This window comes from Labrus bergylta, chromosome 9 (genome assembly GCF_963930695.1).
Source record: "Labrus bergylta chromosome 9, fLabBer1.1, whole genome shotgun sequence".
Classification (NCBI taxonomy): Eukaryota; Metazoa; Chordata; class Actinopteri; order Labriformes; family Labridae; genus Labrus; species Labrus bergylta.
In genome coordinates, this window is record NC_089203.1 from 9603508 (window position 1) to 9619962 (window position 16455).

Consider the following 16455-nt stretch of genomic DNA (forward strand, 5'->3'; position numbering starts at 1 on the left):
TTATGTGTGAGGGTGAACTTGGGGAAGCAAACACACAACCATACACCCACAGAATGATTACAATCACCTTGAGCAGATCCAAAATCCTACATGATGTTTACAACACATTGCATCATAACCATCTGCACAAACTTAAAGGTCATATTTTATTTTTTTGGGATAATTTGGCACAAGGAAATTGTGACACACATTTTACATCACGACAGCAAGATCTTTTTTGGATCATAATGGTCGTTCCCTATACTAAGACATCTGTCTCGTGCAGCGCTGGTTAGTGCAGAGGTTCCCATACATTTCAGCTAGGGACCCCCAAAATAACAGTGCTATACGATTGGGACCCCTACTGTCCCTACTTTAGTAATTAATTGTACGAAACGCTAGAAGCAGAACACATCTTACTTAACGACTATAGTTGTACTTTTAATTAAAGTACTTTTGTATGTATTTGAATAATAATAATGGATACGCAATTTTAAGTCATTGAACTTTTTTATTTGGTTATGGAAGGCATCTCGCAACCCCAGTCTCATCCTCTTAAGACCCCACTTTGGGGACCACTGGGTTATATAGTATTCAGGCTTTGCTTTTTCAGAACCAAAATACAGGCTTATCCCCTTTTAATACCATTGCAGTGACATCAATGCGAGGACATACCAGATTAATTACTTTTATTATATTTTCTAAAGGGATCATTAGTTTCACATTAAAACTAAACTGTACTACTGACAAAAGTGTTGACTATATGTTCTGAAGAAGTATACCTACTGGGCTTTGTATAAAACAAAAATTCAAAATACGAAAGATAAGATTAGACATGAAAAAAAAATGGCAAAAGGTGAATCAACAAGTCGTCCATAATTGTCATAGGGATGGAGGCCATGTAGAGAATGAATACTTTCTGAATGTCACTGCCGGATATGCTATTATCGACTGATATAGGCATTTCGATTAATCGGTCAGGTTTTAATTTCTACTGAAATATTTGTCCAGTCTGGAAGCATTTTTCTTCTATGCATGATTGTTCATGAATTGGGGCTCAATGCATTGTATTTTCTTACTGAAATTTGATCCATTGCTCATCTATATAGAAGTGGTGGTAATTCATCATCATCATCATCATCATCATCATTTACCTCAGTGGATCTAGAAGATTACTCTACCAAAGCATGTTCTTCTTGCATAGAGTGTGTGAGGTATGAGGTGTGAGGGTTTTTATTCCACTATAAAAACCATGAGATCTCTAAGGCCATGACAGTTTGACGTTATCAGGCCTTGTTAAGCACAGGTGTAAATAATGTAATTACTAATGGCTGTCATGTCTTACTTTGTCTTTTGAATAGATCAGAGAAGTGTTTTAATGTTATTGGTAACACCTGTGCTTTTCCAACCATGGAATAGCATGGTAGGATATGCTTGGTGGCGAAAAAGGCCTATGGATATAAAATGGCTCAGACAGACAACAGATGGATCAGTTGTGCTTCTCACTGCGGCTTTATTTTAACACACCCTTTGAAAAGCAGTGGATTTGAGGTGACATTGTACTGAACACTCTTCTGCTCTCCCAGGCTGCTGCTTTACTGCTCAATTTTAAAACACTGCCGCTAGCAGCTAGGCTTCATATCAAACAGCTTTATTTAAGACCCACGCTTCAATTGTCATGTGAGTTCACTCGCTTAAAAAAAATCTTTACAAATGACTCCTAGACTTTGTCATGTTGGATAAATACTGACATTAAAGTTAAAACCAAGCCACTAAAACATCAACATTGCCTAAAGTTGTGCCTTTACAGAGTTTCATTTCTTATGAAATGTTGTTTTCTTTGTGTGTATGTAAGAGATTGTAAAACCCATAATTTCTCCTCAATGCCAATTTCTTTTAGTCATGCAGAAGTTGCACAAAAAATCAAGAGGGGTTTTAATTTCCCATTGCCAAATGGTCTACCCAATACTAACAAACACCCGCTACTTGCCGAGGTTAAACCCATAGACTGGCTGTAGCTCCAATGAATGGGCTTGCACTCCTCTAGCTCTACGACCCTGATGCAAACAAGCACCATGTTTTGATTTAGAAAATTACAATAGACATTATGTAGGCTCTGTCAGGTTAAACTGTCATATTGACCTGTGCAATGTATAGTCACATTTAACACAGACATGTGGATGTTTACCTGCAAGAAGGACAGAAGGTTGGCAGTGCTAGCACTGCTAATGGTAGCCAAACTCTGCAAACCAAATTACACAACTCCCAGACAACTTTTATAAACTTGTGTTTTCTCATCCTTTAGATTAGTTCTGTTTAACAGACTGGGACATTAGTTGTCTAGGAACAGCCCTAGCTCTTACACTTTATCACATCAAGTGCCAGTGTTGAGCAAATGGAGCCATTACTCACTGTCACTGTCAAAATATTCTCTAGTTTGATAAATAAAAAGTGTTAAACTTGCTTAAACAAATTCACTAGAATTCATTTGAGGCAATGGACCTCAATAACAAATGCAGAATGTTTTGACGTTTTAGTTTCCACTTCTGAAGCCTCTTGGTCAGGAACTCTGCATACTGCAAAGTATTAAAAGTGTTTGCAAGTTTATAAAAGAAGGTTACAATATCAATTTATTTTAACACTGTGTTGTTTTAATCTGTCCAGGAACTCAACATACTGCATGAAAGTGTCCATGTCGATGACAGTGGAGGAGAGTGATGAGGGAAAGTGCTTCAGCAGCAACATCCGCCACCTGGAGAAAGCTGAGATAACCCATAGCAAGATGATCACCTGTCCTGATATAGAAGACTATTTGGCTCCGTACAAGCAGCCACAGATGACGTGGTATAAGGTAAGATACAAACACACCAGTTGAGTGCCATACCCAAGTGTTGTGTAATCTGTTAAAACATGATCTGTCTGTGCCTCCTGTCAGGAGTGTGAGCGGGTAGAGTGGAGAAGCTCCATAACAATTAACACTACACACATCTGGATTCCTGAGGTGGAAGAGGGTGATGGGGGAAACTACACCTGTGAGTTGCAGTATGGATCTAGATTGGTGCGGCGGACAACAGAACTTAAAGTAACAGGTAAGACATAGTTCTTGGATGAATGGAGAAATGTATGGAGGGATTGTTCCAAAAAGGATGTATATGTACATTTTTTAAGGTATGTCTTTAGGGAAACTAAATTTGTTTGATGCATCACATTTTGAAAGAGCAGTACGGCCAACATCAATAAATGAAGTTATGGAAAAAATTGCTGAAGCAATAACCCTGAAAAGAAAATCAATATTGAGGAAGAAAAATTATGCCAGCAAACTATTGTTCTTTTACTTTTTTGTAAAGCTCATCAAATGTGTTTTTGTCTTTACTGTTCCCTTTCCTTCTTTCTCAGTGATCAGACTTTTTTATCCCCTCGCTGTCAGCTTTTATGCTTCCAGCTCTCTTACTAATGCAGCCTGACTTTTTGTTTGCAGCTCTCAATCACACAATTCTCACAAGGGCAAGGTTTTGTTCCCATTGGCTTTAGACTTTTTGAATGAATGCTCAGTGCCTGGGGTATCTTTGTGCAGAGTGCAGAAAGTTTCAGTTTTTGCAGATATGGGAACCCCAAACTCTGGGCATTTACTTCCTACTAGCTAACTTAACTGATTAAGACACGTTTATCAAAGTGTTTGTTTTGATCATGAACTGAATGATCTCTAGCTTTACTGGATACGGGCACTGAGTCAAGTGCAGCTGTGGCAGTATGGGTGGGGCTTGGGCTCATTCAACAGTGAAACAGCCCACCCTAAATGACTGGGAGAAAATAAAAGTTCCATGCTTTGATGGACTTAAATTTGATATTTAAATGCCATCAACACCCAAAACACTGTTTCTCCTTTTTGCAAAATGGCATTATAATAATGCTGCTACCATGTGTGAAGATTTGACCATTCAAGTCAGGCCTTTTAATGCTACCTATCAACAGCAGATAGCTGCATGCTTGACAGATAGTTATGTTGATGGGACAGAAAGGGCTTGAAAAAAACAGGGATTTAACTTTTACCTAGGTAAAAGTCAGTAAATTTCTCAAGGACGTATACATCCACGTTTTCCTCTTCAGTCCCACCAACAGTGACTGAAACTGCTTCTCGGAAACTGACTCCTGAGAGAGCCACAACTAACTCATAACAAGTCATTAACATTAAGTCATGCCTTTGTATTGTAAATGTTTTAGACAAAGATATTGGACAAGTTCTTTGGAAGTAAAAAATACAGTGTGAGAAGGGGAAACAGATATTTAAAGGCTGCAAGTAAGTGGCTGGTTGGCCTAGCATCAAATTAGGTTGAATGTCAAATACTACTCAAATATTCATTGACACGATGCAAGGTTATCATGGTTGGACCGAATGCAGTGTGGGGGACCAAATATATGTGATCTGATAGTTGTCAGTAAGCTGCCTAGTTTAATCTTTAATGTCCTGCACAAACAGGCAGACAATTCTTTCTGCTGCAAAGTATTGCATGTCATTGAAAAAAATGGATGTAGAATAAAACTCAGGAATTTGTATCCATCAGTGACAGGTTTGGATTTGTCAACATAGCAGTCAAGCACTGAAACAATCAAGTTTGCTGATTTCACAAAGAGTAATCTCGATGGTTATCTCCAACGATTATTTTAATCAGGTGTGGTTGTCGTCATCAGCATTACATCATGGCAGAATGGATTGGAATTGGATAGAATGGGTTCCATGGGACCATCCAGGTAGAAATGATTGAGATCTATCACCTGTGTGACACTGACAACATTAATCCTGTTTTTTTTAAAGAAGTGATTGTATATTCCTTATGACAGTCAGAGTAGACAACCATCAGTGGACTTAATCTACAGCAGGAAAATGTATACTAAGCCACAGGGGCAGATGTGTCTCAGTTGGTAGAGTCAGTTGACTCTCAACCAGATGGTTGGGGGTTCAATCCCCAGCTCCTCCAGCAACATGTTGATGTGTCCTTAGGCAATACAATTAACCCCAAGTTGCTCCCACTGCTTTGTCAGCAGTGAATGAATGGGATTAATTACTTCTGATGGTCACTTTACATAGCAGCCTCTTCCATCAGTGTGTGAATGTGTAGGTGTGACCTGCAGTGTAAAAGTGCTTTGAGTAGTCAGAAGACTAGAAAAGCGATATACAAGCTCAAGTCCATTTACCATTTACCACCTTGTACCACATGCGATACATTTCTGACTCCTGAGCATCCATTACCTTTGCAGGCGCCCAGACTCAGCAATACATCATTCATCATCACCACAGAGCTTTTAAAGTTTCTCTGAATGCACAATACAGATCTGACCTAAAACAAACCAGTACTTCACATTCCTCTCACCATTACGTGTCATTTTGTTTGTGTTATTTGTAGATTAAAAATGCATCCTTTCAAGCGTCTGTGGCTTGGACCAAAGCTTAGACTTGGCAGTAACATCTGCTCTTCTCAAGCAGACTTCCATCTGTACTTTTGTATTGTGTTAATGTATATGTGGAGAGGGGGGCTGCTGTCTCCCTGTTTGCCCACGCTTGCCCTCACATATGCACACATTTGAAAGCACACATTGAGTGATTTCATAGTCTGATATAATGTGATGTGCCAGGATAAGCAGCATTGAGTGAAAGTGGATACGCATTGAACAATATTCTTTTAGAGTACGCTGTCTTGCATTTAATGCTCCATATCTCTTACATTTTGAATTCAAAGGATTACAGTCTGGATCTTTTTCAATTTACACTTGCTGTGCTGCTCTGGTTGAGATGCACAGCAGCCCCGTGTCTACAACAGAGTGTCAGTGAAGGTAGTTTTTTTGTGTTAACAATTTTAGCAGTATATTAGTGGAACAGTTTTATGAAATGATTTTCATTTTTTATTCCTAAAAATATAGGGACATATCGATTAGATTTTTGCACTAAAATATCTAAATTCATATAAATTGACTAAACCTATGTTATAGTCTTTGTTGTTGTCGCTATGGAAATGCCGGATGTTACGTCAAAGTTGGCTAGATAGGGAAGCTGGAACTGCCACTGAAAGCTGTCGCTGTATTTCCTGCTGCGATAAAAACGGAATGTAAATGATACCTGGATACTTTAGCTCATCAGGTCTGTTTTGCCCGTTCATCATGATTACGGTCAACTCAGAGTTCGTTTACATCAGAGTGGGGGCAGTACCTCAGTCTGTACTGTAGGGACTTGGCACTTCCCGAGTACTACCGAGGTGCCCTTGAGCAAGGCTCTGGTGCGCTCCCTGCGTTGCAGTTTGTAGCAGCCTCACTCTGACATTTCTCCACTAATGCATGTCCACAGCTCCTGTTTGTGCATGAGCGTGACTCCGGCCTATGTGTGTGAGAAACATGTTTCTCAACAACAGAGTGTAAACCAGAATTACCCTCAGGGATAAATAAAGAATTCAAAAAAAAAAAATGTTCATGCATGTGTGGATTCCCTCGTTCAACTCTCGCTCTTCCTATAGTCCAAAGTAGGAGAGGGCTCACAGGTGTGAGTGTGACTGGCCATTTGTCTGAATGTGTCCAGCCCCCGACTACTTTTTAAACCAGCATGAGAATTATCCTATATACAATGGAATGGATAGAACAGTCATCTTTTGAAAATCTCTAGTCTGCTGGCATCTTGTCTTGACAACACATTCAGCATACACTCAGATTCAGAAACTGATGGCACAGCCTTCAGGAGAGATTGGGCTCCAGTATGTAAGCCAGGGACATTTTGACATAGGAACTGGAGCAGCCAGAGATCCATCCACCGATCTTTTAATTAGTGGACAACCAGCTGTACCTCCTGAGCCACAGGAGCCCCAGATGAATCAATTAAATTGTCAGTGCTTGCTATATCGACCATGCAAGCTTAGTTTTCCAGAGCCCAGAGATGTCCTAGCAGTGCCTTGTGGACCAGGTTGAATTGCTTTTGGCTTTGGCTTCCCTCTTCAATAAAGCCAGCTCTGATAACATTTAATATTAATGAACAATCCCTTGAAGACCTAAAAACATTATTTCCCCAGTATCACAATGACTGAAATCTTAGTTAATTACTAATTAATTAAGCTAATTACCCATTGTTACACATGCTGCTAACATCATCCTCAGTTATTGTTTGCAATAATGCTGATCTTTATAAATCCTGACTAAGGATTTCTGACAACACCCATTACTACAAGTACAGAGGAAAAAGAAGTGAGAGAAGCTTTGCATTGCCAGCTTTATGAAACCTGACTCACCCCTCTTAACAAGTCTAACATAAACTACAGTGCTACAGTACTTTCATTGTTATCAATTATTCAGAGACCCGGTGTTTCTGTCTGCTGCTGGTTGGTCTCTTAGTGGTTCCTTTTCTTTTTGTGTTACGCTTTAATGTGTGTGCGCACACACTAAGATAGTTGTTCATAATGCTGTGTGATACGTCTGGTAATCACAGACTAAAGTCATATAGTATTACTGCTGTAGCCTGGGGGAGAATGGCCCCAGAATAGATAAGACAGCAAACTCACAAATACTTACACACATACACGAACAAATGAAGCACATGCATGGTCTGCTGATCGGATCAAGCTAGAGAAGAGAGCAGAGGGTCAGTGGAGGGGCATCTGATGTGGGTCGGAACAAATGCAGAGAGAAGAATCTCTGCACATAAAGAGGAAAAAACTTACTATTTTGTGAAAAAACAAATTGAAGCTAGACAAATACAATAAATGATGGACTTCAGAGACTTACACTACTATTATAACCATGTGAAATAACACGAGCAAAGTGTAACACACAAGCCTCATGAAGACACCTCAGCTGGGCCAATAAGTGTTCATAAAGATTTTGAAAGAAGTTTAGAACCTGATAACCATTTGAACAAATGGAGGATGTTCAAACCGTCGCTCGTTGGACATTTTTCACTTTGTTGTTCCCAAAGTTAGAACTGAGTTGGGGTAGAAGGCTTTTAGGTTTTCTGCACATTTTGCTTGAAACAACCTGCAGTCTGATTTGCAGTCTGCAACATTTAGTTAGTCTGAATGATTTTAAAACCTAAGTGAAAAGTCTTGAATCCAAACTTTCTGCTCGCAAAGGTTTCAGCTGATGATTTTGAAATTATCTGTCTTAATTATGAAATGTGTACTCTATGTGTTTGAGTGCTTTTAAAAAAAACATATTTTGGACTTTTTATGCGTTTATTTTAGAGACAGGACGGTTGATAGAGTCGGAAACCAGGGAGAGAGAGAGTGGGGGTTGACGTGTGGGAAAGGAGCCACAGGTCAGATTCGTACCTGGTCCGTCTGCTTGGATATTATAGCATCCATACATGGGGAAAGCGCACTAACCGCGCCACCAGCGCCCCATGTTTTTGTTTTTTAAAGTAAGTTGCTGCTATTCTTGGTCGGGTCCCAAGAAAAAGAGATGTGTGATCTCAATAGGACCAACCTTGAGCCATGTTCATTCTATATCAGAGCTTATGAAGCAGCTGAATGTGTGATGCCTCTCGCCCAATGACAGCTGGGATCAGCTCCAGCCCCACGCAACCCTGAACAGAAAAAGCGGTATAGATAATGGATGGGGTGGATGGATGTCAACGAGTCAAGTGTTCACAAATGTTTCTGTTTGGGCAGTTTGATTTTGGCACGGTTTACAGACATGTGGTACCAAAGTCACACAATTCAAGTTTTTAACGAAAACCTTGGTAAGAATAGTCAGAAATGAGCATCGGATAGAATATCCAAGAATACTGTTGATCTTATTTTCATTTTCAGACTGACTGGCAGACAGTGAAAAAGAGACTGACTGAACTTTATAATCTTATTTTCAAATCCTTCAAATCCCACAGTGAAGAGCTCCATGAGCCCTGAGCTGCCTTCAGGAGCTATCTGCTACCTACTGTGTGTCTGTGTGTTCATGAATGTGCATTTTTGTGTGTGTGTCCGTGTGCGTTATTTGCCCTGCAAGCCTGTATATTAAAATATGACCAGGATTATGATGTATCTGACGTTTTGTGTGTGTGTGTGTGTGTGCGTGTGTATGCGCGTGTTTGTGCGTATTTGTGTGTGTTCTTGTCTAAATCTCTGGAATGTGGGTTAGGAAATGGTTGATAAAAAGGAATCAGGGCTATCACTGAAGGCCTGTCTAATGATTTGAATGACATTTGTCCCCATTTATTCATCTTTAAAATACTTTGTGACAGGAATTTGTTGTCATTTTCAACAGTAGGGAACATGACACAACCTCATATTTAAAGTTTTTTATCAAAATTGCCACCTTTTCTGCTGACTTTGAGCTTGTTGAAGTAGAAGTTGAGGGAGACCTGTATAGGTCTAAAGTAAGACGGTGCAGATTGTGGTTTTCTGCTTTCACCTTTTGAAAACACGTGTCAAAATCCACCTGAGACATAACTTGGGTTAGATGACAATGATAACGATACAGCCTAGCTTTATATCTGTTCTGAATAACCTCTGCAGTGATGGACACTCTGCCACTGGATTGTTGCTTTCCTATTAGCCATGAGACAGATCATAATACCACAGGCAACATAGTAACAAGTTGGCAACCGTCCAACAGCAACATAGCAAGCTCAGTGCCGGGCTCGCAGCCTACAGTGTCCCGAAGCTCTCGCCAGCGTGTAAGAGTCTGTCCAGTATTCAGTCTAGTGCGGCTTCTTGCTCGGTCAGTCTCTCGTTATCTTCTACATTCATATTGATTCGTAATATTGGTATCCCAGTCTGTGAATTCACATGGCATTGACAAACAGTCAGAGATGCACTCCCTGCGCTGCCTCCACTGAAACCGTCTCGCCTATTTAACACCTCTGCTACTTCCACCAAAGACGGTAAAGAGGGTTGATCTCTTCCTCCCCCCATATTGATGGCGTAGTGTTACAGGAGCGTAAATATCCTGTCTTGAAATGGCAGTCTGAATAAGGCTATAGTAGCCTTTTTAGCGAAGATTGGAACACATTCATCTCTGACTTCTCATGTCCGTCCTTGGCACATGTTTGACTCCTCTAGTACTATATTTGCCAAGTGTCAGGGTCTTCATCAAACCACCGACTTCATTAGTTGCCTTTTGCACCAGCTTAATGTGTCTTAAGTTTGGGTGCACAGTCAACACTAAAACCTGTTGAAACCAAGCGGCAACCTCCAGTCTCGAAAATGAATCCATTGCTGCAGTTTGTCGAGGATCCGCTTGAGGCTGGCTCCAGGAACACCGGAAGTCATTGCATATACACCACAGACCAAAAAGCCAGTTTTTACAGCATAGATTAACATGTTTACAGCTTGGTACAAATAACTAAATAGGTCTGATAAGTTATTGTCTTCACGGGCACACATTGTAATCGGGGTGATTTTTTTTTTTAAACGGCTCCGTTTTGATTTCATGAGCGATATGTGTTATCCATAGTCAGGCACGTAGCTGACATGATTGACAGGTGGGCGCGATGTACCGGTTTGTCAAGAGTCAACCCGCCTCAGCTCCAGCTCTCAGTCTGTCGTTAGGTTGACTGAAAGTTAGGCTGAGACAGGATTTCCAGAATGGCGGCTGCTGCTGATGAGCCTCCGGAGCCTCCTGCAGTAACAGATGGCTGACCTCACTCAGGCTTTGTCCTATATTTTTTACAGTCTCTGGTTGAGTCTCTGGTGATGTCCAAACTAACCAAAATAATCTTGCAGACATGATACTTTACCTTCATGTGACCAATCAGTGAAACACATAATTTGATGTAGTGTTTGTTTCTGTGTCACTCTGGTGTCTAATTCTCACTAAACAGACTAACGGCTACAAATAACCTCCTTCCAGCCTAGAGTGGATACTCGAGGAAGTGCAGGGTTTTTTTTAAACCAGGGTACCTTTGAAGATATGCAAAGCTGGTGCAACCCAGGGCTGGTCTTCCCTTCAGGTCTATGAAAAACCTCTGGTCTGATTCCCATTTACAGCCCTGTGTTGAGACTTAAAGTGGATGACATCATAATCTAATCTTCATGTTCTCTTCACCACCCATCTTCTACCCCCATGTTTCCCTATTTTCCCCCAGTCCCTTTCCACCCATAGCCATTTTTCAATAAAGCCTCATCCATATTTCAGAGGCATTTCCAAGTAAAATTTGTGTTAGCTAAGCACACAGCATTCAGGCTAAATTTAACACTGCTGAGGATTTCTGTTACGGTGTGTATTTGTGTCTGTGTTTTAGGGGAGGAAAAAAAGACAGGAAGAGGGACAGACAGAGACAGAGAGGGGGAGAGACAATGGAGGAGAGGGGATTTGCTGTGTTGCAAAATATTTGTAACCTCATTGGAATAACACTGAGCCAAATTCAACATCACGTCCCCTGCATGACAGTTTTACGCACACACTCTCTCTCTCTCTCTAGGATGCAGGACGAATTAAAACATATTTTAAAATTCTCCTCTCCTCTCTCCTTCTGTCTACATCTGTTACTGCTCCTCTCTCCACCTCTAGCTCTGTTTTTTTGTTTCTCTCCCTCCCTCTGTGTAATCTTTCCTTCTATCACTCTCTGTCTATCTCTACGTTTGCCTCCAGTTTTTTGTCTTCTCTCGGTCTTTTCCTTTTGATGTTTCGCATTGTTCCCTTAGTCTCTCCTAAACTCTTACTCCCTTTACATCCTGCTCAATCTGTCGGTCTCTTGCTGTTCCTAAATTTGACACACTGTGTATAGTTTCTGTGTGTATGTCTGAGTGTGTGTGTTTGTTTGTGTTTTTGTGCATGCGTTAAGGGCCCATGACCTAGTTAGAGCATCACCACCTAATTCATTGTGAAATTGCCTCTGTTCTCAAAAGACAGAGGCTTGATGAGGTTACTACACACACACACACACACCCACACACTCACTGAAAGAGTAAGAAACACACATACAGTGAGACAGAGGGTAAGAGGAAACAGGATTAAAAAGAGAATATGTTGGTGTTGTTTTGGGGTTTTTGAGAGGGAGGGTTCATTTATTTAAAAGAACTAAGATGTTATTCACTGCAACATTTTAAAGATGCATGATGCCAACGAAGCTTTTATCATCCAGGATTGCAACCCCAAACCAACATGCTTTTTTTGGCTCAGGACACACAGTTATATTTCTTCAAAGGTCGACGCATTAAAATGCAGGGAGTTCTTCTTCGGTAATGCAGATAAATGAATGTTAGAATAAAAAAAACATGGACGTAGTCTCAGTAGCATTACAGATTGGTTTTTGAAGTCTTTCAGCCAAATGAAGGTGGTCACCATATCGGAATCTCTAAATAACTTATTATGAACCTAGACACAGCCCAAGTCGAGGAGCTGAGGGGGGGTCTTCAGCCAAACAGCTACAGTGAGCCCACCTGTCAGTCAATCAACCACGCTTCTATAATTAAGCATAACTCTTTAGCCTTCGATCTTAATCTATGCTGATTTGAACTTTGCCCAGGTCAAGTATGGACATCCATCATCGTAACATTATAAGTATGTATGAGCAGCATAAAAGATCTCCTTTAAGAATCAATACCAATGCAGTGGGCTCAAGCTCCTCCTGCTCTCTGTCCTTCTCCCTGTGAGTCAGAGCCACCGTCAGAGGGCTGGATGCAGAACATGATGAAAGAAGGAGGAGGCTAACAACAGCCTGTCCTAACAGCACACAAGCTTCAGCGTCAAAAGCCGCTTGAATCAATTGTCTACTATTGGAAACGTTGTTACCCCGACACCCCATGTCTATTTTTCTCTCTGCCGCTTGCGTAGACATGGACGAGGTACAAGGAAGGAGGGGACTCTACAAGGCACTGGCACTCGCTTTTCTCTCTCAACAGAGCCTGTTAGCTTGTTTTACAATGTGGAGATGACTGTGCGTTGATAATATCCACATCCGTAAATCGAAATGTTGATCTTTGACTTTTGTCAACTCCGGAGAAAAACTTTTTCTTTCTGCTCAGTGGAGCCATTTATTGACAATCCTCAGAGAGTTGTGATTTGAGTCCACTGCTCGTCAATACAAAGCACGACACATCCTTAAATACAAAAGTACCAGATGTCAAACTGACATTTAGATTTATTGTTAAAGCTTACCCCGTCTCATTTCCACCAACAGAGTAAAGTTTATATCAGTTCTGTGCTTTGGAGTACTTTTGGAAGAGTTTAAACTTTACAGAAACAGGGACAAGCACGGACCAGCATCAGTGGAAGAAGTCATTCCCATAGACTGTACATTAATGAACCCAGCCTGGGTGACGTCAGCCATCTGTTACAGCAGGGGGCTCTGGAGGGCTCATCAGTGGCTCATGCTTGAAAATGCTGTCTTAGCCTTACTTTCAGTCAGCCTAACAACAGCCTGAGAGCTGGAGCTGATGCTGGTCTTAAGCCTCTCGACGAGCCGTTGACGCTTTGTCATTTCATGTGTTTGTCCTGTTGAGATTGAGACATCAGGGAGGTTAGTGTTGGGTTTGGTTTCAGCTGTCAAGGGGCCTATGTTTCTTCTTTTGGTCAAGTTTGTCAGTCAGCAGGCTTAAACAGGGAGGAAGAGGAAGGCTGTTTACATTGTGTCAATATCAAAGGGATGATAACTTTAATTTGCATCTGCATTTGATTCCATTCTACATTAAGTTGTGAAGCTGTTGGTGTGCACACGTGTGTGTGTTGTTGAGGTGCCTCGATACCCTTTGTTTTTTTTTCGACTTGAAACATGATTCGACATGATTCAGCCACTGGTCTGGAAAATAAGGGAGTCAGGAGGTTCATTACATACACACACACACACACACACACACACACACACACACACACACACACACACACACACACACACACACACACACACACGTATGCACACACACACATACACACAAACTCTCTGTCTCTTTATTTTAATTTGTCCATTGAGGCTAAAGGGTACAAACACGTTTTTTTACCTAGCGCCTAAACACCCACACCCACACACACACACACACACACACACACACACACACACACACACACACACACACACACACACACACTCACACACTGAAGACCCAGTGGTCAAGTTAATTGCATTAGGAAACCTTAAGAAGCAGACCCTTCTGTTTCTCACACATCAGTACCTCTGAAAGAGGCAAGCTAGGAAAAACAACAATAAGGACAGAAGAAGAACTAAAAAAGAAGAAGACATGATGGAAAAAGTTGAAAAAACAGTGAGGGAGAAAACATTGGAGCGCCTATTCTAATTACTTCACATCAATTTAGACAAGCGGCGACAATAAAACCAACTTTGTTAATTCTGGGTACTGACAAACTTCATGCAGAGCATTATTATCTCTAACCTGCAGAAAACAAGACACATAAAAATCAGTGCCCTTCAACTCACAGAAAATAAACTGGTTCAAAATGTCATAGTTTGTCTTTTATTATGTCCTAAGTGATGCTTTATAGTGCAGTTTCAGGAGCAGGACCACACCTCAACCGCACCCCTTTTCGCATTAATTCCAATAAATAAAAACCTTACCCTTTTGTCCCCTTTCGTTCCCACATTCAGCATCATTCCCAGAACTTCCGTGATCCATGCAAGTGAAGAAGTATTTGTTTTGACCAGAGAAGGCCTCCCCACAAGGCCGTTTTGTCCCCTCTCCCCTCGGATTTCCAGACAAACAGCAAACCAACACGTGTTGCAGTGATGGAAGCAGACAAGAGAAATGCTACAGATATAACTGATTCTAACTCTGACCTAAAAAAGCCTCAGCGTTGGAATGGTATCAAAAAAGTAGGACGGTATATGGATCAGTTATTTTGGTACTCTTCCCAACTTTTGACTGTGGAAACGCCAATAAATGTGTACCGTCCTGAACCGAACTGAACCGGACCGCTTGGTGGAAACGGGGCTGGAGTGCAGCCTGGGCATTGTTTTCTTGTGCTGGCCCCTTGGGGCTGACCCATTCTAATACCCTCCTCAGGCCTCTAGAGAACTCTTACTAAAGCCTGACCTTTCTTAAACCACCAGTTCATGATGTTAACCACACCACAAATGACACATGTTGGTGTGTGTGCATTTGTATTTCATGAGATGGTTGAGCATTCATAGCTTTTTCTGCTGCCATACACAAAACCACACATGTAGCCCCCCCCCCCCCAACAACATCTACTCCTACACAGTCATTTATTTTTTTATCACAATAATTAAAAGTCACTGAGGAGATAATAATTAAATTATCTGATTATCGAAGCATTTTCTTTCCTTTAATTCCTCCCCAGAAGGATTGCTGAGTGTACGGGTTCATTGAAACATTAATTTGCTTACCACAGTTCTAGCCACAGTTAGTCAATGAACAGCTACAGTCGAGCAATTAAAGGTTAAGTGCTTTGCTTCAGGAGCATTGAAACAGAAGTCAGCGACGAAGGATCAGTGTCTGACACCCCTGGGTTTGTTTCACTTCATTGAAATACAGCGCAGAGGTAGAAGAAGACAAGCTGTGAAGGGAAAGTTTACGAGAGACGACAGCAAGTAGCAGATGTCGACTAAATAACAGGAAGGTGGCAGAGAAGAGAGATAAATAGAGAAACCAAAATGAAAGAAATGTCTTGTAAAATATGCCAGTGTAACCTTTCTGTGACCTGAATATCTTTCCTGTCGTACATAATATGACTGAGAGTAATTTGTATTTTTGTAACAACAGAAAGAGGATGGGAGATCTTTCTGAAAAGGTTATTTCCACTTCAGCCAGACAAATTCATCATGTGTTCTGTGGCACTTTGAGTGTGTGTGTGTTATTCCACTCTGAGTGTCCTGCTGTATGTCCGTGTGTGTGTGTGTGTGTGTGTGTGTGTGTGTGTGTGTGTGTGTGTGTGTGTGTGTGTGTGTGTGTGTGTGTGTGTGTGTGTGTGTGTGTGTGAATGTGACTGCGTGCATCAGGCCTGATATTGCCGGACAGTCTGACCTACAGAGGATTCACTTCTCTCTGCCTTTACTTTGATTTTTAATGTCATTTCTTTCCCTACCGATCTGTCTTCCTTATCCCTTCCTGTGTGATTCACTAAAATAATTGACCTGTGCTTTATTTTTTATTGTTTTGTGTTTTCAACAGCCTATGGGATCATTTCTCCTCTTCCCTAAGCTAACTAGAGTGACTTTATAATTGGATTAGATTGGTAGTGTATCCTGGTTTCGAACCCCTGTCTGGTTCTCCTCAGGAACTCTGGCTTCCTCCCACAGTCCAAAGACTTGCTTGTTTAGGTTAATTGTTGACTCTAAATTGTGGTGTGGATGTGAGTGTTGCTGGTTGTCAGTCTGTATATGTCAGTCCTGTGATTGACTGGCGTACAGTCCAGGGTGTAACCCACCTCCCGCCCAATGACAGCTAACCTAGTTCACACAGCGCCCCGTCACCCTGAACGGGAAAGGCATTAGAGCTAATAGATAAATGCTAGTATCCTACACAAAGGAATCTGCAGATTTGTGCTTAACTAAAGTAAAAAAAAACACTGATGAGTATTTTTTACAACCTCCTC

General features: G+C 41.2%; 1 protein-coding gene across 2 annotated transcripts in view; it reads left to right on the top strand.

The window, feature by feature from the left end:
- The window catches only part of il1rapl2 (interleukin 1 receptor accessory protein-like 2), a 355386-nt gene that overhangs the window by 259558 nt on the left and 79373 nt on the right, over positions 1–16455 (top strand). For both annotated transcript variants that reach the window (XM_020634405.3, XM_020634407.3), the window contains exons 5-6: positions 2644–2830; positions 2915–3068. In XM_020634405.3, coding sequence (XP_020490061.1) covers positions 2644–2830; positions 2915–3068 — 341 coding nt within the window. The remainder of the gene's footprint in view (positions 1–2643; positions 2831–2914; positions 3069–16455) is intronic.